The sequence below is a fragment of the Pristiophorus japonicus genome, chromosome 6, assembly GCF_044704955.1.
Source record: "Pristiophorus japonicus isolate sPriJap1 chromosome 6, sPriJap1.hap1, whole genome shotgun sequence".
Taxonomy (NCBI): Eukaryota; Metazoa; Chordata; class Chondrichthyes; family Pristiophoridae; genus Pristiophorus; species Pristiophorus japonicus.
In genome coordinates, this window is record NC_091982.1 from 42,064,819 (window position 1) to 42,085,765 (window position 20,947).

The 20,947-nt window shown below is 44.4% G+C and overlaps 1 protein-coding gene across 2 annotated transcripts in view; it reads right to left on the reverse strand.

Moving 5' to 3' along the window:
• Positions 1-20,947, reverse strand: part of eda (ectodysplasin A) — a 333,535-nt gene that overhangs the window by 11,976 nt on the left and 300,612 nt on the right. Inside the window, exon 7 of one of the 2 annotated variants that reach the window (XM_070882801.1) lies at positions 9,983-10,104. In XM_070882801.1, the coding sequence (XP_070738902.1) occupies positions 9,983-10,104 (122 nt within the window). Of the gene's footprint in view, positions 1-9,982; positions 10,114-20,947 lie in introns of both variants that reach the window. The other variant, XM_070882800.1, reaches the window with a different exon arrangement.

The following is a 20,947-nucleotide window of genomic DNA, read 5'->3' on the forward strand; positions in this document are numbered from 1 at the left end:
TTCTAAAATAAACATTAGTCAGAGGCTTCAGAGCTCTAACTATTTAACATCAAAGTTTTGAATCATAATTCCTAAAGAACACAAATATATTATGAAAAACAGATCACAAAACGATCAAAAATTGTATGCAGATCAGCTAGGCATAAATGTGTTTTTTTTCAGTTCCAAGCTTAATCTTTGCAAGGTTTGCCAACTTTCTCTACTGTTGCTGTTTTCAATTTAAACAGTGTAGTTTGACACCATCTCAACCATTGGTGATGATAAATACAGGGGGCAGTTACAATAAAGCACTCTCTCTCTGCTCTTAAGAGGTCTTCTTCTGCCATGCATATCTTTTTTTGGCTCAAGAGGGCATATACACAGCCTTGCTGCCATGCTTTTTGTAATTTAAAAAAAAAAAGAGTACATTACCTCCTTTCCCCTTTGTTGTATGTTCCTTTTGTGTTATTCTCAAGACAGATTATGTACCTATTGTTAATGAAGGCAAGCAGGCCACTTGCTCCCATAGTCCTTTACTTTACCATATCGCTTAAAAAAAATTAGCATTCTTTTTTCTTGTCAATTGCATCTTAACAACAACTTGCATTTATATAGTGCCTTTAGCTTAATAAAATGTCCCAACGTGCTTCACAGGAGTGTTATCAAACAAAATTAGACACCACACCACACATAGAGATCAGGACAGATGACCAAAGCTTGGTCAAAGAAGTCCGTTTTAAGGAGAGTCTTAAAGGAGGAGAGAGGTAGCAAGGCAGAGAGGTTTAGGGAGGGAATTCCAGACATCGGCTGTCAATGGTGGAGCGATAAAGTTCGGGGATGCTCAAGCGGCCAGAATTGGAGCACGCAGACATCTCGGAGAGTTGAAAGGCTGGAGGAGGTTTGAGAGATAGGGAGATCCTGAAGGTATCAACTGCTTATTAGCGTACAGTTCTATGTATCACAATCTTTCTTCTGTATCCCAGCTGTGGCTCAGTGGGTAGCACCCTTGCCGAGTCAGAAGGTTGTGGATTCAAGTCCCACTCCAGAGACTTGAGCACAAAAATCTAGATTGACACTCCAGTACACGACTGAGGGAGTGCTGCACTATCAGAGGTGACGTCTTTCGGATGAGACGTTAAACCGAGGCCCCGTCTGCCCTCTCAGATAGACGTAATAGATCCCGCGGCACTATCTCGAAGAAGAGCACGGGTGTTATCCCCGGTGTTCTGACCAATATTTATCCCTCAATCAACATCATAAAAAAACCCAGATTATCTGGTCATTAACACATTGCTGTTTGTGGGAATTTGCTGTACGCAATTTGACTACACTTCAAAAAAGTACATAATTGGCTATAAAACGCTTTGGGACATCTGGTGGTCGTGAAAGGTGCAAGTCATTCTTTTTTTTAATATGATTTCACAGTGGATACCACGCCTGGCCCGATCCTGACACACATGCATGCGCACTTCCAGCAAAGATTACTGGATAAAAATCAGGGACGACATTCCTGGTTAATTTCCCTCCCACCCTCCAAACACAAGACACCGAGGCCAAGTGAGACCGCAACATTGACTGGGATCAGCTAACAATAGGAACCAGGGTTTAAAACTGGGATTTTCCTGGTCTTTTTATGGCTCAGTGACTTACTGGATAAACTTACAGCAATGCCATTCTTAAACTGGATCCTAGATAGTACATGAGAGGAACTCAACTACAACTTCCCTGTCTATTTTATCTTCCTTAGCCCTCACAGATGAGTAGTATTTGTTCTCCAGTTGGCACCTTCCCCTTAGCAACCCTTGAGCTTTGAACGTAACATAATGGGAGAAGAGGAAGAAAAAAAAATTGGGTCCTCAACACTAATACCAACTTGAATTCCAATTTACCAACTCCTCTCTGACCTCTTCCCAATGTCACTCTTCAGTCACCCAGCTGGTGTCTGAGAAGGGCCAGGGATCATATCGCCCAAGCAACTTTTACACTACCATCCTCCAGAAAGCTTCGCACTACATTATCAAGTCTCCCGACTCCAACCACGTCTCCAAGGCCTCGTCAAGATTGACAATTTGCATGCTGGGTAACGTGGGCATAACCCTGTGTTGTACTGCTCTGTGAGATGGCCCTTGTGGAACCATCCCAGCATGAATCTGTAACTTCATGGGAAATGGATAGAAAATTGGAGAAAGAACTGCTAATAGGATAGTGATCTTCCATCTAAAATAAAAGTTATGACATTTTACACTGCAGCACCGGCCACTTAAAACGTCCACGTTTAAATCGGGCAGTCGCTTCTATCAGCCAAAAAGCGATTATCCATTAGCTGCATTGTCAACTTCAAAGTTGTCGCTTAGAGCATGTTAAATCATCTGTTTGTTTTGGGCAGAAACAGTGGTGCTGACTCGCTATAAATATCCTGAATGGGAGGAATCCTCAATCACATAGACTGGACTCACCAAGCAAAATATTTTCTTTTGATCTAACAGAGTACATTTCCTAGACTTGTAGAAAAGTGTTTGGATTGTGAAATTTCCTTTCGCTGATACAATTTCAAAAATTTTGGAAGGGAAATATATTTATGATGTGTAAAAAAAGCCCCACATCCCCCGTGTTGAGATTAACATTTACAAAGCAAAAAGGTGATGATGTTTTGCAATAGGAACTGTCTGACTGACATCATCCATAGACAAAGTATTCACTGCTGGTGTTATTCAATCTATCTTGCTAAATTGGCTGTTCCTACAAGAATTATAGGCAATGACATACACTCTGACCAGACCAGCATCATCAAGTTAGGAAACTGGGAAATGCTCTCCTAAACACATTGTAAAGATAAAGCTCTGGACATAACTTGTTTAAAATTGTTATATTAAACTGTGGCCATCTGTAAATGATTGAAGTACAGTGAACATTTTGTATATTAACACTCCCCTACTAATCAATCTGCTAATTATTATAGGACAATTGGCTGCTGTATTATTTTGCACTAAAAACATCTCAGTTTCAGGAAGCATTTTTTTTTTACAGCCGTTACAACTCGCGTTTGCACAATCACACCTGCTATACAAGGTGTGGACTGTATATGATGCCTTGAACAAATAATAACAATATTTTCTTCATTTTATAACTGCAAACTCCACTGAGGGTTTAGGCCATGCCTAGTAAGCTTAAGAACTATGAACATACGAACAGGAGTAGGCCATTCAGCGCCTCGAGCCAGTTCCTCCATTTAATTAGATCATAGCTGATCTGTCTGTTAACTCCATCTATCTACATTGGTCCCATAACCCTTAATATCTTTGCCTAACAAAAATCTATTCATCTCAGTTTTTAAATTTTCAACTGACCTAACCTGAACAGCTTTTTGGGAAAAAGAGTTCCTGATTTTCACAACTCTTTGCGCGAAGAAATGCTTCCGGACATTCCCACCGAACAACTTAGCTCTAACTTTAAGGTTATGTCCCCTTGTGCTTGACTCCCCCAGCAGACAAAATAGTTTACCGCTATCTACCCAATCCAATCCTTTAAGCATCTTAAATAGGATCACCCCATAATCTTCTATAACAACTCTTAAGTACAAACATATTGTAAGACAGACTAATCGGATTTTGTTCCTTTTTATTTTTGTCACTTGAGTAGCATAACCAGGGAGACAACTGCAGCCAGAGCAGATGGATCCTGAATTTGATCCTGATGGTTATTGGGAACACAGAAAGTTTTGGAGCATCTACACTGTGGTACCAATGGACAGACGGCAGATTTTTCACAGACTACTGCAGTGCACCTCAAATAGTGCAGTGTTGTCCCGGTAAGGTGTGGTGAGGGGTTAGCACAGAAAGGCAACTTTGTGCATCTGGGCAAATGGCACAAACCCATAATTATTCAAAATTGACAGAAACGCTAACAGATAATCAATAAAAATAACAGAGAGAGCACATTAATTCCATCACCATAGGGAACTTCTCAAACCTTTTTGCAAACAGTAAATAAGATGAAGTGCAGTTTCTAACAGGGACGGAGAAAGAAAGAGAGGGGGAAATGTATTCATAACTGATGGAGATTAGGAGACTTCGTTGGTGGAACCCAACCCAAAAAACTCAAGAATGTTGGAACACAAAACAGCTTGCGACCCACTGGCCTAATACATTAACCGATAACCTTGGAACAGGAAGGGATGTTTCACACTGTTCCCTTCTGTTCAGAAGTTTAAAATGCAAGGTTCATGCAAGGCAAGACTATCTCTGACAGTTTCACAGGTAGGAGATGCAATGTGTGAAGCTCATCCCTGGTAGTCGGAAACAGATTTTGGAGTGATACAGACTGTTGAGGAGCAGCTGCAGCAGCTTGTGTTCCTACATAAACAAAGCCCTTGTTTACTTGCCAGCAACTCTTGTGATCTTGGTCCAGTCCAAGACCCGTAGAGCACTGACGATCCAACCACATCGATTTGTTTTTGGAAAAGGTGTTGGGGATTTTAACTCAGAGCTGGTCTCCGGTGAGAAATCACTCCAACAGCAGCAGCAGGAGGAGGAGGTCTCAGGGGGCTTTAACCGCCGGGCTTTGTATAAACGCCACTGGAATGGGTAGGAAAGAGGACGCAGAGTGGCTGCTGCTGATCAGGCTTTGGTTTCCAGGTAAGTGGTTGCGAGGGCGAGTCTCACGGGAAGGGGGGGGGGAGAGGGAGTGGAAAGTCTGGGATAGGGGAGATCGCGACCTTCCTTGTGTGGCCCATTAGAGTACTTCTACTCCACTAGTCCCATGATCCTAACAGATTATGATCACAGGAAAGGGGCGGATGTGAGCAGATAACTAACCTGCTCGGTTTTAACCAACCTTGTAGGTTAAGTTAGAAAGTCCCTGTAATTACTTGTTGTCATAGGCCTGAGGCTTACAGTCAGGGCCTTTTGATCACAGGGTCAGGCCATGCTAAAGTTCCAGGCTGGCATGTATGAAAATAGCTGCCATAGGTTTTAAGAAAAAAAAGTTCTTATGCTTTTTGTTAAAAAAAGTAATTTATGCTTTTCCATCAGGCAATTTGGCACAGGATCCTGGAACTTGTCAGTTTCTCCTGCGACACTCGTTTTTGTCACCAGCTGTCCGAGGGGAATATTGCCCTATTTCAAAAGTTGATTTAATAAACAAATATCTTCAGAGAAGGTATGGTTTGAATTGTGCCTAAAACGATCTACTGGGAGATTATTTTGATCCTTTTGAAGATAACATATTTCTGGATTATGTCCAGCTTCTGATGGGGTCCAAGTTCAGTAGCATTCCCAGATGAGCCTGGTAATGAGTTGGAAGTTGTTTCCTATTAGCGGTATTATTTTTATCAACCACTATCTCCTAATCAGGAGGCATCTGTTTCGCATTTAAAAAAATGAGCCTTTGTCTCTACATGCTCTCCTACAAAACAAGTTTGAGCATGTTGCTCAGTCAGGATGCTAGTTGAGTGATGATTGTATGATCCACTGTGGTTTTTCTGGGCATCATATTTTGCTGTCCTTAATAACAATAGTGTGCACTCCAGAAAAAGTAATTAATTGTGTTCAGTTGCTTTGAGATCTAAGAGATGCAATTCGGCATCCTATAAATGCACTGCTCATATTCCTATGAAATGTATTGAATAGTCCATACCACTTTCCTCACTCTATCCAATGGATTTTTTGTACCAATTTCTTCCCTTTATTTTCCATGGGTACCTTCTTTACACAGTGCCCTACGCAGTCAAGACAGCATCATTACAGGACAAAATGCAGTAGTCTACATTGTGTCCGTTTAGTTCAGTTGGTAACTCTTTCACCCCCCGTTAAAACAGTTCAAGTCTCACTCAAGGCTTAGTGCATTATCTAAACAGACATTCCGTTACACTTTTGGCTTGAGTGTTGCATTGCCAGAGGTGCTGTCTTTTGGGTGAGACTTTCAACTGAGGTCTGTCTGTCGACAAAGATTCTATGGCAGTACTTGAAGAGTAGCAGAGTCCTTTCGATATCCTGGCCAACATTCCTCTCTCAATCAATAAGACAAAAAATAAATTATTAGCCATTCGTTCATTTGTTGTTTGTGAGAACTTGCTGTGTGCAAAGTAGCTGCCAAACTGAACAGTGGCTAAATTTCAACGGTAATCCATCTCTTGTAAAGTACTTAGAGACATGCTGAATTCATGAAAGGCACTATATCAATGCAAGATTTTTTTTCATACAGTTCAGTACTCCACTCTACTTAATAGGCTGTTTAGACCATACTACTTCTGCAGATAAGAATGTAGATGTTAAAACTGTTAAGACACATAGAGAAACTCCAGTGCTCACCCCTTTTATCTAGTGAGCAGCTAAGCATTAAAGATCAGGAAAGTTCCTGGTTCGTTGCCAATCCATGCTAAATTGATTGATCTCAGCCAGAACAGTGGTCAGTGACCTCAGCACCTTCAGGGTAGGGAAATTGGCTCGGTTACTTCTGATCATTATGCAGTGATCATTGCTGATAGTGCGGGTGTTAGGTGAACACGTGATCAACTTTGCTGTCAATGCCTCCTACAATCAATTAGCCTGCTCATATGTGAATAATGATCACGGAGAGATATCAGAACTGGCTCTCTCGAGTCAACATCCTCAGGAGAGGGCAGAAGACCAACAAAGAAAAAGCATAGTATGTGGAGCATTCAAAATTAACCTTTACTCTCTTGTGTCCTTTATTGGTATGCTGTAGGATTACAGGATACCCACAAAGTTCGAATGTAAAGCTTTAGTAAGTGCTCAGAAGATAAGGGTAATTAATTCTAAAATGTTCCTGAAACTACTGAACTTGGCTACTTTAGAGAAAACACAGGCACCTGAGGGGGGACAAGAGCAGACTATTCTTTCAAGGGGGTTTAAACTACTGAAGCCAATATGCTTGCGTGTTCCTGGAGATGGTTCTATATCTGATGCCAATAATGTGATGGGAAAGTGAACAGTGAAGAAAGTAACTTGGGAGAATGGCTTCTCTGGAACAGTTTGAATGGCAGAAGCAGCAGGGGAATGACAAGCTCTGTTTTCAAGCAACATCTTCTGGTGAACTAGGTTATAATTAATGGTACTGTTTAAAACTTAGTCTCCTCTTATGCTTTAAACCATTTGGACAGAGTCCAAGATTTAAGGCTCCCCTGTTTCGTTGCCCAGCAAGCTAGTCATGGGCTTTGGAAAACAGATCCATCCAAAACTCTATTGCCCGTATCTTAACTCGCACCAAATCCCTTTCACTCATCACCCCTGTGCTTACTGACCTACACTGGCTCCCTATCCAACAACGCCTCATTAAAAAAATGTCATCCTGGTTTTCAAATTCCTCCATGGCCTCACCTCTCTCTATCTCTGTAACCTCCTCCAGCCTACTACCCTCCGAGATCTCTGCGCTGCTGCAATTTCCCTCCATAAACCTCTCCGCCTCTCTCTCCTCCTTTAAGACGTTCCTTAAAACCTCTCTCTTTGACCAAGCTTTTGGTCATCTGCCCTAATATCTCATATGGCTCGGTGCCAAATTTTGTTTGATAATGCTCCTGTGAAGTGCCTTGGGACATTTTACTACATTAAAGGTGCTATATAAGTACTTGCCCAGCAGAGTTCACGAGGTTGATCCCTGGGATGAGAGGGTTTTCCTATGAGGAATGATTGAGTAGATTGGGCCTATACTCTCTGGAGTTTAGAAGAATGAGAGGTGATTTCATTGAAACATATAAGATTCTGCAAGGGCTTGATAGGGTCGATGCAGCGAAGCTGTTTCCCCTGGCTGGAGATTCTAGAACCAGGGAGCATAGTCACAGGATACGGGGTCGGCCATTTAGGACTGAGCTGAGGAGAAATTTCTTCATTTATTAATCTTTGGAATTCTCTACCCCAAAGATCTGTGGATGCTCAAAGTTGTTGAATATATTCAAGGATGAGATCGATAGATTTCAGGACTCTAGGGGAATCAAGGGATATGGGGATCGGGCGGGAAAGTGGAGTTAAGGTCAAAGATCAGCCATGATCTTAGTGAATGGCGGAGCAGGTTTCGCGGGGCCATATGGCCTACTCCTACTCCTTATGTTCTTATAATTTGACGGAGAAGATAATAAAAGGGACTTATTAAAAAAAAGAGAAGGTAATGTAATCTTTCAATTTTTTTTTTTTACAAACAGCATGGCAGCAAGGCTGCTTACACGCACTCGAGCCAAGAAATAATATGCAAGGCAGAAGAAGCCTATAAGAGCAGAGAACGTGCACTCTACTGTAACTGACCCCTGTAATTATCACCACCAATGGTTGAGCTTTCAGTCACCTGTCCTAATGTCTGCTTATGTGACTCAGTGCCAAATTTTGTTAGATAATGCTCCTGGAGATGCGTTGCGACGTTTTACGACATTAAAGATGCTAATAAAGTGTAAGTTGTTGTTGTTGTCGTCCAATAATACCTAGACATTGCCTATCTTGTACAAGTAAGAACATGCTATATAATTGAGAAGGTAAGTTTATGACTCTGTTTTTGAATGTTCATACTAATCCTGTATCAATTGAGGTTATAATCTTAGAGTTTTGTAACTTGTAAACTCCTATCACTTCTGCCTTGAGCCAAAGTAAACTGTGAGAGAAAGAGTTGGTATTGTTAGGGGTAAAATGCATCCCTTGGTATAGTGATTAAACATAGAGACCATAGTCTGTAAAAAGTGTGCGCTTGTAGGCATTGGGACTGCCAGCAATGGGAGGAACAAAAAATGTAGGCTTAAGCATGACATGCTGATTAAGGGTTGCATTGAAGATAATTGAATTGCTATTAAGAGGTTTACCAAAGTGCAGCCTGATGCATCCAAACCTGAAGTGTGCAGTTGGGATGGTGCATAGTATAATGCTATTTGACTGCTGGGTGTGACCTGAACTCCACATATGTGAATAACCTGCTTTTTCTTGAGCATCAGTAGAGTGAATAGCATGCCATCTGACAATGGTACTGAAGGGAGCAAGCATAATGTCAAACCTAAATGTGGGCCTTGCATCGAAAGCCTGCTCATTGCAGAGACAGTATTTAATCCCTGCTATATAATGTATTGTTCAACCCCATACATTGCCTTCCCCAGTCTCTCTGCAATTCTCTCTACCGACATGAATCACTCTCGCAGTGTAACACATTCGCTCCACGTTGTTCCCTGTATAATTCATAATTGCTCCCAAGTACAATTTAACAGGCAGTCGTTGGGACGGTTAAGCTAACTTTAGTAAGGAATTTTGCACAGTTGATTTCCAATAAAAACAATAGCTTGTAGATATAAAGTGAACCAGGGCTATTATAATAATATCAAAGCTAAAATCACTAATGTTTTAAGCAATGTAACTCAAAAACAGGAATTAACTTGCAAATGCTAAACGAGAGTGTAATTTATTATTTCCCAAGTGTTGAAATCAAGTATCATTTGGCTGTGGATAGATTACTGCATTTGTGATCCATTGGGTATTTATAAAAACTGCTAAATGGCTAGCATTTTGTGCTTCAGTCAGGAGCTCTGCACAATTGATTACATGAAAGTCCACTGGAGCGTTATACAACAAAAAAATGAATGGGAAAGATTTTAATCATATAATAAGTGAATGAGATGAATTTAGTCTCATATAAATCTACGTAATTAAATGGAATGTTGTTTGGTCCATTGAGAATTTTATTCAACAATGATAAAATGGCAAGGAATTGAAATTCCATACAATGGGAATAAATTTGTTTTGCCGAATCCTTATACAATTGGGAATAAATAGAAATTGGTGAGAGATACAATAGCCACCACTGCTTCCAAGTTGGTGCCATTTTGCAGAATGACAGGACCAGATGAGTTTATTTGGAATCGACTAGACCAGCCTTTATTAGGAACGACTGATTGAACAGTTGGATAACAGAAACCCACCCAGCAACTTCCATCCCCCCGCCCTTCGCCACCCCCGCCTCCGCAATTCCCCCAGCCTCCGTCCCAGCAACTAGTCATTAGGTCCAAGACCGTACTCACTTCTACCTGACTATAGATGAAGTAGGTGCCATCCACGAGTACCTCCAGCTGTCCACTTCTGCTGTGCAACCGGAAGACCTTATGGTTCAGCGAAGTTCGGACCCAGTCAGCCAGAACACCACCTATGAGATCTCAGCGTGAGAAGGGCAGTCACTCAATACATGGAAAAATATTTAGAGAAGTTCTATAGCAAAAAACACAAATAGCTAACAATACACATCAACTTATCAATGGTTCAATCCAAAAACAAAACAGATTAACTCCCATGAACTTTGCGGCATATTCATTCTAAAATTATACGCAATAGCCCTTACTGGAAATGCACATGTGCAACATCAGATGAAGACAGAGTCTAACTCGACTGTGATAACCCCATGTTCAACACTAATGCTCAGTTCCCAGGTTCATACATGAATAATAGCCATTTATTGAAGGGTTCTTGCTGCTTATGAAATTTCCCCTCCACCAAGATTTAAGAGAAATGGGAGCAATGTTTCTGCAGCAGCGATTCTTGTGAATGAGAAAGTGCCGATCAGTGCCTCATGATGGACATTTTTGTTCTGTGGACTCGAGATTGTTCAACCAAAATGTCCTATGCAATTCCTGCATCTGTCAGGATTGAGGAGATTTTCATCCTTTTGAGTCTAGGCTGGATTCAAAAAGTTCCCTGAAGTGAAAGCACTATGCTGTAATCCATTCATTTTCAATAATTACATCTGCACAGTAAAAAGAGGTGTGTAGGAATAACTTTTTGTTGAGTCAGTATGGAATGCATCATTCTCCCTTAATAAATCAGAGTAATTAATCAAAGTTTTGCTTTGGTTTTAAAATAATATTTCAACTGCCATTTAAATTTTGTGCAAATACGAGGAAAGAGTAGGGACATTCCCTGAATTTATTTTTTAAGCCTAGTTTCCACCAAACACCGCATGTTGCATATTGCATCAGTTCTTCAATCATTTTTATTCCATTGGCAGATTAGCCCAAATAAAATTTTTCTTAAAAAAATAATTCCCGATCATATCAATCAACATTCTGTGGCTCATTATGTTTATTTTAGGATTACCCTCAGGAATTAGAATCTACCAGCAATATTTAACATTCAGCTGGCAAACAAATTGGGAACACTCTGTTCCAACCCGATCAGTTGACTCAAACTCTTATTTACCCACTTTTAATTAACGGAGTAACTATTTGTTGCCTCTGATCCATCCAGCAGCAGCCGAACGCATCCGCCGAGCCTCCGAGCCACCCGCAGCGCAGAGCCCCGAGCGGGCCCCCGAGCCCTGCAATCGTCTGCTTGGGGGGGGGGGGGGGGGGGAGGGGGGCGAGAAAGAGAGAGCGGGGCGGCGGAGAGAGCGAGAAGCGGGGTGGCAGGGTGAGAGCTTGGGGGGCGGGGGGAGAGTTGGAGGAGAGAGAGCTTGGGGGGAGAGAGAGAGAGAGCTTGCGGGGGGGGGGGGGGGGGGAGAGAGAGCTTGAGGGGGGGGGAGAGAGAGAGTTTGGGGGGGGGGGGGAGAGAGAGCTTGGGGGGAGAGAGAGAGAGCTTGGGGGGCGAGAGAGAGAGCTTGGGGGGCGAGAGAGAGAGAGCTTGGGGGGGGGGGGGAAGAGAGAGAGCTTGGGGGGGGAAGAGAGAGAGCTTGGGGGGGGAAGAGAGAGAGCTTGGGGGGGAGAGAGAGAGCTGGGGGGGGGAAGAGAGAGAGAGAGCTTGCGGGGGGAGAGAGAGAGCTTGGGGGGGGGGGGGGAAAGAGAGCGAGAGCTTGGGGGGGGAGAGAGAGCTTGGTTGGGGGGGGGGGAGAGGAGAGAGAGAGGGAGCTTGCGGGGGGAGAGAGAGAGCTTGGGGGGGGGAGAGAGCGAGAGCTTGGGGGGGGGGGAGCGAGAGCTTGGGGGGGGGGGGAGAGAGAGCTTGGGGGAGAGAGAGCTTGGTGGGGGGGGGGAGAGGAGAGAGAGAGAGAGAGAGAGAGAGAGCTTGCGGGGGTGGGGACACACACAGGTGCGGGTGGGGGGTGGGGGGGGGAAAGAGAAGAGAGAGCCTGGTGGGGGGGGGGGGGGGGGATAGAGAGAGAGAGAGAGAGCTTGGTGGTGGTGGTGGTGGGGGGAGGAGGGAAGAGAGAGCCCGGGGGGAAGAGAGAGCCTGGGGGGAGAGAGAGCCTGGGGGTGGGGGAGAGAGAGAGAGAGAGAGAGAAAGCGAGCTTGGTGGGGCGGGGAGGGGGTGGAGGCAGAAGAGAGCGAGCTTGGGGGATGGTGGGGGGGTGGCGAGGTAGGGTGGGGGGAAGAGAGAGGGAACTCAAAGTAGATGGATCACATTCTTCCAACACCCTGGTGCGTGCAAGCTCGGTGTGTGTGTTACAAGGGACATTGTTGGAGTGGATGAAATCCAGAAGTCACGACACGGTCACTATTCACTTCATATCCAATAAACCTGTTAACAATCCGCACACAATGCCCATGTATGGGTAGGGGGGGTGGGGGGGTGGTGGTAAGGGACTTCGGCTGGGGGAGGGATGCACTTACGCTGGGGTAATGGACTTCAGCTGGAACTTGGTGGCTTTTGGGGAAATCTATCCTCTGTGGCTTCTGAAGTCAAAATGTATCGAATTAGAAATTGGAAAGTCAGTCAGAACTTGGGCTCGGTGGTTCCAATTACACATTCCAGAGGAACTTCAGGGTGTGGCTTATCCTCCAAGGGGACCAATCAGCAATAGGCCATGTGAAAATGGAAAGCCAATCAGAGAAACAGCTGCATTTCAGTTAGTATAAATAGACACAGCCTTTAATTAAATGGTTCTGAAAAGCTTTGCCAGGACAATCGATATGACCAAGAGTAAAATCACCACCATACTATAATGATTGCCCCTGTTCTATCACAACAGTCATTTGAGAATTATCCACTGCCAACTCGGGCTTACATTCAGGCCCGACAAACCCCAAGCCTGTAGGCTTTAATCAGATCTGGCCCACACCTCACTCAATTTGTAAAGGTCAGAGGTTAGTTTGAAGAGCAGTGTCAGGAGTCAGAGAATATACAGGGTCTCATTTATTTGTGCGATATACTATGTGGTATCACTTCATTCAGAAGACACTTTGGGGGAGAAATTGGTTTAGGCCACCCATTAGCGTCTGCAGGGGCGGTAATAGGGCGCTAAGGGGTTACCGACCAGGTGCGGCAAAATAACCGACACCCGTGAACTTCCCTGGCGGTTTTGCGCTGGTGCTAGCACTTACTGCCTCGCTCTCTTGCCCCGTAGGATGTGACGCCACCCGGTACGCAGCGACCCGTTACCGTCCAGGATGTAATATTTGCTCACACCCCCTACAGCATCACCGGGCATCAACTACGTCAGCTGCAGGAGGCGTTGTCACCTAGGCTGGTCACTTGGGGAGCGATATTTAAAGATAATGGTGATCAGGTAGAGCAACATTTATTTATCTCCCCATTCTGGTGCCTCCTGATTTGTTGTGACACCGCGATTCCTCAGCCCTGCACTCTCTTAGAGAGGCCATAAAAGGAGTGCCCGAGTGGCGGCCATGGACAGTGTGGAAGCCCCGACCTGCGAGGGAACATCAGCGACAGGTTGGGGCCATAAAAGGAGCGGCGGGCGGCGGCCATAGGCAGCATGGAGGCCCCGACCTGCGGCCATGGGCAGCGTGGAGGCAGGCCACTTCAAGGTACAGCGCGAGCTGGTGCAGGAGGGCGACAGCTGTGAAGAGCACGTCATCAAGGTCCAGTCGGTGATTGGAGCGTGGGCAGATACAGCAGGAGTGGCAAGGTCGGGGCGAAGGAGCGGCGAGAGACTGTAGGGGGATGTGATCGGGGCCCAGGGGAGCCGCAAGTTCGGGGCCCAGGGGCAGCACGGGCCATCCCACACTGCAATACGTGTGTGCAGTAGGTCCGTGCAGCAGAGCTGGTCTCCAGTTGTCTTGGGTAATCCTTGCCACTGGACCAAGACCTAGTTCTGTCAAGCCCGTGTAGTGTGCAACGGCTACCCCACGTTTAAAAAATTCACACACAGGCATTTTCCACCCTTCAGGATGTAGTACGGGTCCTTCATTGAAACACCTGTGAACTCGTCCTTTTTTTGGCATGGAAGCAAGTCATCCTCGTTTCGAGAGATCGTTTATGAGTGACTCTCTTAGAGTGCTTGGGGCTGTTATGTATGTAGTACAGGTCCTCTGGCCTCAGAGGTAGCATCAGGATTGATTCAAACCAACATTGGCCCTTCCCTTTAAGTGAGGGAAGGAGCCTCCAAAGACAGCAGCACAACACGGAACATTGTTCAGCACTCTGCCGCAACCACCCCTCTCACTCACTTCAGCGTTTTAAGCGAAGTGATAGAGCTTGATTTAGCACTCCACTTCCCTCTTGGAGCGCTAAAGCGGAAGCTCCTGGGAGCAAAAATTATTTTTCACCTGGCGATACTTTTGCGCTCCCTGGAAAGTTAGAACCCCAAACTGGGCACTATGCATAGTAAAGTAGAATTACAATGTCAATTTACTCTCGTATCACCATGAAGCCAACACAGCACGCACAATTCTGCAAGAGACTTCAAATTACTTCCTTGATCTGAACCGGAGGCTTGATGTAAATGCTGTTTCAGCTGACTTCCTGGGTTTTTTTTTGGAAAAAAATTTCTACAGATGGGTAGCAATGGACAACTTGCCATCACAGGTTTATACAAGTGCCCTGAAAACCATCTTAACACGTTCATATTCTACTTTAACCAAACTGTGCTCTTCACCTAAATTAAAAAATAGATAATGTTGGAAATACTCAGGTCAGGCAGCATCTGTGGAGAGAGAATCCGAGTTAACATTTGATGAAAGGTCATCAACCTGAAATGTTAATTCTGTTTCTCTCTCCACAGATGTTGTCTGACCTGCTGAGTCAGTTCACATTTCCAGCATCCGTAGTATTTTGTAGCTTTTGTATCCTTCAGCTGTTCTTGGAATCTATCCATTTGAATGACTACTTAGTTTTTCTCCAACAAATATAAGTGACCAAACTACTGAATCATTCACCATCAAGTTGCCAGGTTTAACAATTAAATCAGGCACCACGACATGTACACTGTTGTCAGATGCATCGATTGCTCAATCACTTCTGAGAAATGTTTTGACCCTATTCCACCTGCTGCAAAGCTCTTGCCTGCTCTCCCATATCCAAGGTTTGGAAACAGCAGCCGTCTGCATCCTCCAACTGCCAACAACAGCAAAACAAAATTGTACACTGTGTATTCTGCCTGCCAGATATGCTTCAGTGTTGCCTCCTCCCAGCCTCCCAGACAACCTCCCTTATCTTCTGATGTCTGAACTTGTGTGCTGCTCCCTCTACTCTTGCTGTCACAGCAAGAGAGATTCAGGAAATAATTCTGGGAAAACTAGGACTCTTATTTGCCTTTGTATTCCAAAACTAGTCTTCCTTAAAATGATGTTAGTGCATTGGAAAGGAACCAGAAAAGAGCAACAAGGATGATTTCAGGAGTTAGAGCTCTATGTTAAGCTAAAAGGAATGGATGATATAGATGCAAGCAGTTTATTTATTTTAGACAGGAGTATAACAGTAGCAAGCTTCAAGGAAGAACTGAAATTTAAAGGAATTTCTTTCTTAGAGTAGTAGTTTTGTGGAATAGACTCAGTTAATGTAATTCAAATGGTGTTTACATCTTTTTAAATGGATGACTATCAGTTTAGGGATGGGAGAAGAGGCTATAATTATCGGACAATGATGACCAAATGCCGTAGGGCAACCACTGCCTGGAAAGCTCAGGGAAGTGCGGATCAGGAGCTGGAGAGGCAACAGTGCTTGTACAGTCAGCCTTGACAATAAGTTTCTGAGTTAATGTGGAAACTTACTGTACAAAACAACTGTACCAGCACTGCTGCCTCTCCCCATTCTTAATTCTGGCATCTCTCGTCCAGTGCTCACTCTCTGCTCTGGCAGCTCTCCCCAGTCCAGATTCTGACCCCCAATCCACCCCCGCCCTACCCATGGCTTCTGTAATCTAGCCAACTGACCCCCCACCCCCACCCCGACACCACCACGCCCACCCACCGTTCTACTGCTGGAAGCTGACTGCATACTGGCATTGCTGTGGGATGGCAACATCAAATATTGTGTATGGATGTGATTATTTTCACTGGTTGCTCTTCAAAGAGCGAACACAACCCTGTTAAAAGAACCTGCACAAGAGTATTATGCATATTACCTACACTGATGAGCTTAAAGAAAAGTTAGAAGTGATATACATGGGGTGGAGTTACCAATTTTATGTGAGACAGCTTTTGGGAGCTACCATTGACCAGCAACCCTGGGCTAGGAATGGGTAAAAATTCAGGCAAACATCCCACTTCTTATCAGTGCCTTGCTGGGAAGTTTGTACAAAAGAGATAGGATGAGTACAGTATTATTCTTATTTGTAATCGTCTTCTTAGGTGGTCCCTCGTATCGAGGATGACTTGCTTCCACATCAAAAAGGGAAGAGTTCACCGATGTTTCAATGAAGGATCTGATATTCCATGTCCCAAACTCCATGTTGAAGGGTGGAAGATGCCTGTGCGTGGATTTTTTTTAACATGTGGTGGCCGTTACACACTAGCCACCACACGGACTTGACAGCGCTAGCTAGGTCTTGGTCCAGTGGCAAGGATTAACCAAGACAACTGGAGACCAGCTCTGCTGCAACGGACCTCGTGCACACACATATTGCAGTGTGGACTGGCCCGTGCTGCCCCAGGACCCTCGCCTCTGCTGGGCCCCAAACTCACGCCTCTACTGGGCCCCGATCACATCGCTCCACGATCACTCGCTGCTCCTTCGCCCCAACCTCGCCGCTCTTGCTGTACCTGCCCACGCTCCAATCAACGACCTGGACCTTGGTGACGTCGCATTCCAGTCGCCCTCTTTACTGTCGTTGCCCTTTTGCACCAAGCTTACGCTGCTCCCTGGAGCGGTACGCCACCCATGCTGTCCAGGGGCTACTCGCCTTTTATGGCCCCAACCTGCCGCTGGTGTTTCCTCGCAGGTCAGGGCCGCCACGCTGTAATTGGTTGTAATGTCTGCCTACTAACTAGCCAATACTCACTATGTAGGCTCACACATGTAGAATGCCTACTTGAATACACTATCAAAAGCAGCCACTACCCATGGAACGAACCCTACATCCATAACAGTTATTGATTTCACAACAAAAGATTTGCAATTATATAGTGCCTTTCAAGATCTCAGGATGTCTCATAGCGCTTTACAGCCCATTAAGTACTTTTGAAGTGTAGTCACTGTTATGTATGAAACACAGCAGCCAATTTGGACACACAGCAAAGTCCCACAAACAACAATGTGATAATGACTAGATAATCTGTCTTTTAGATGTTGGTCGAAAGATAAATATTGGCCAGGACACCAGGGAGAACTCCCCTCTTCTTATATAAAATAGAGCCATGGGATATTTTACATTGACCTGAGAGGGCAAACGGGATCTCATGGGGAGAGGAAATTTAGAGGGAAAAAGAAGCTGTACAAAATTAATATCGACACTGTAGCAGCTAATAAAGTTGATTAAAAATAAGTTCTCCTTACTTACCCCTCAGGCGACAACATTTTACAGCTCAATATTTAACAGCCCAGATCTTGCTGGAGTGTATCATTAATTAGGTTTTTCCCCTCACCCTTCAGCTTGAAAATAGTTTGCCCTGTAAGTTGCTGGAAGTGCGAGCTGATAATGGCGCAGGAAGGGCAACGGGGGATCTTGGACCTCAGTGAATAATAGGAACAACAGTGTATCTCCTTAATCAATTATATTTAAGGATTGAGAAAGGAACAGAGAAATGAGGCTGAAGAAAATGGGGTAAATTAGAGTCAAATCAAGTAGGAAGAGAAACAAAGAGACAGAAAGGTGATGCGTGAAAAAATGCTATCTGTAGAAATGAGACTCCACAGTTTATATTGTCCCCTTTCTGACATTGCAGGAACATGAATTTCCTCATTAAGAAGATACTTACGCTGTTAAGAAAGAAAGAACTTGCCTTTATATAGTGCTTTTTATGACATCAGAACGTCCCAAAGCACTTTACAGCCAATGAAGTACTTTTTGAAGTGCACTCACTGATGCAATGCAGGAAATGCAGCAGCTAATTTGTGCACAGATAGATCCACGGGATCTTTTAAATTCACCTGAGGGGGCAGATGGGGCCTCAGTTTAACGTCTCATCCGAGAGACGGCACCTCCGGCAGTGCAGCGCTCCCTCAGAACTGCACTGGAGTGTCAGCCCAGATTTTTGTGCTCATGTCTCTGAAATGGAACTTGAACCCACAACCTTCTGACTGAAAGGCAAGAGTGCGACCAACTGAGCCCTAACATTCTGTGACGCGTTTAATTGGTACTTAATGCGTAAATGCAGCAATTTCATGAAACTCACTGGGAAGTTGCGCACAAGCTGTCGTTTTTGCGAGGCCAATGGTAGAGTGGCATAAATTGGCCAGCAACTTTGGTGATTCACAATTCACAGGGTATCTCTTCCTTGTCACAAGTTGCTGGACGATTTACACACGGATAAAAGCGAGCGATATTAAACTCGCCATTATTTTGCCAGAAAAATCTGTGCCAACACCTTTAATTCAGTGGCTCCACTCTGAGGTTAACATCAGCTATCTCAAACTGAACAGGTAGGTCAGGCAACATCTGTGGAGAGAGAAATAGTGTGTTAACATTTCAGGTCGATAACCTTTCATTAAAATGAAAGATCATCGACCTGAAACATTTACTGCTTCTCTCTCTCTCACAGATGCTGCCTGCCCTGCTGAGTATTTTCAGAATTTTCTGTTTTTCTGGATTTCCAGCATCTGCAGTATTTTGCCATTTTTACTGGTAGGTAGATTGGTACAGCCCAATCCTGCCTAGTCAGTTGCCTTATACTTCAAAATCTCACCTACCATCTCCACCCTCCTCAGTTTTCATTGGATAATGAGCCACTGCAATAGCTCAAGCAGAATTTATTTTGACAAGCAAAAAAAAAGTAGAGCTTTGCAGATCATTCTAAAGTAGCTAGGGTTTAAATCCTATTCAGTCAGATGAATAAGATTCTAATCTAATTTCTTTATACCAGTTACAAAGAGAATGTGTTCCACTTACTGAACAGCCATTACCTGCTTTATAGAGATCATTAGCTTTTGTCATTGGATGATGATATCACACTGGCTGTTAATGCAACTGAAATACATGCAGCAACTGGAAACACCAATCCAGATTTCTATTTAAAAGATCTGTTAAGGAGAAAGGTCTCGGGGAGCACCTTACATTTAAAATGTTCCCAGTTCAATATTCAGAAGGTAGACTTTTACAACAATAACTTTCATTTACACAGCCCCTCTAATGTTGAAAAATATCGCTAAAGCGCTTCAGAGGCATAATCGGACAGAAATGGAGGCTGAGCCAAAGAAGGAGATATTGACCGCGATTTTTCCTACCAGCTCGGGAACGAGACGGGCGACTTTGGGTGCGCACTGGATCCTCGCTCCAGTCTTCATCCGCCTCTGCCCAAGTCATTTTACATGGATGGGGCTTGTTAAGTCCGTACTGCGAGGTTCCCGGACAATTAACAGGAAGCGGGTCTGATGCCATAATTTGATGATGTGTCATCAGCCGGTTTCTTTAAAGGGACTGTGCCTACATTTATTTTGACAGTTGTGCTGTCAGTGTTCTACCGCATTGAGGTGCTGCAAACGCTGACAAGCACTGCACAAAGGTGCACGACTGCACCTGGGCTCTCAAATCACTCCAGGTGCTTATGGAGGGAGTCACAGCACACAAGGAGGTTCTCTTCCTTTCGAATGGGCAGAGGAGACCTTCCCAGGACACCAACACAACCTGGTTGCACATTGTACAGGAGGGCATAAGCAGGGATGTCATCAGGAGGACCTGGCTCAAACCTTTCAATGAACGCAGATCACGAAACGTTACTGCAAAGCTACACTCAACTTCATCCTGCTGTGCCACTCATCACAACCCCATCACTCTGCCTTCCCTACCCTACTCCTGTACACCCTTTCTCACACCAGCTTGCCTTGAACCTCCACCCAACCATCTCTATATTATCACATCCCCATCTCACAAGCCATCCCTCACACTTACCCTCATCCTTGTCCAATCATACTAACTATGAGTATGTTGGGTGTTATCGCCAATGTTCATATAAAGTTTCTACTAATGTGTTGTCAAATATTGAAATATTTATTTTCAACACTTCGCCTTCTTGGACAGATCTGTATGCACTTTTGGAAGTGACTTAGTGTGTTGTAGTGAATGGTGATATGTAACAGTAACCCCCCAATGATGGAGTGTAAAAGGAATGGATTGGGCATTGCAGGGATACTTTATGGTATTGGTGTGGGGTGGTGCCAACCTGGCGCCTCATGTGGCAGCGTGTACAGCGTCAAGTGAAGTAAATCTGGCCATGGTGAAGCCATCACTGGCCTCCCAGGCAGCAATGTGGTCGGGTGCTGATGCCTGTGTCCTGTGCAGCACCAGGTGATTGTGAAGAAGGTTGGTGTTGCTGTTGGTGATGCTGGTGTGCCTATTGATGATGTTGTTGGGGCTGCTTGTGGTGAGATTCTGAGGACCAAGGTGAGATTTTTTCAATGGCACCGATGCTGATGGAATAGGTGGCAGATGAATTTTAGATGACAGTAGTGATCTGTCAATGGTAAGAGAGGCTGCTCCAAGGAGGTGACACTGGATAGAGAGTTCACTGCAAACACTGTGAATAATGGGAAACAGGGAAATGGCAGAGACTTTGAACAGATGTTTTGTATCGGTCTTCACGGTAGAAGACACTAAAACCATCCCAATAATAGATAATCAAGCGGCTATAGGGAGAGGGGAAACTTAAAACAATCACTATCACTAGAGAAAAAGAATTAGGCAAACTAATGGGACTAAAGGTGGACAAGTTCCCTGGATCTGATGGTCTGCA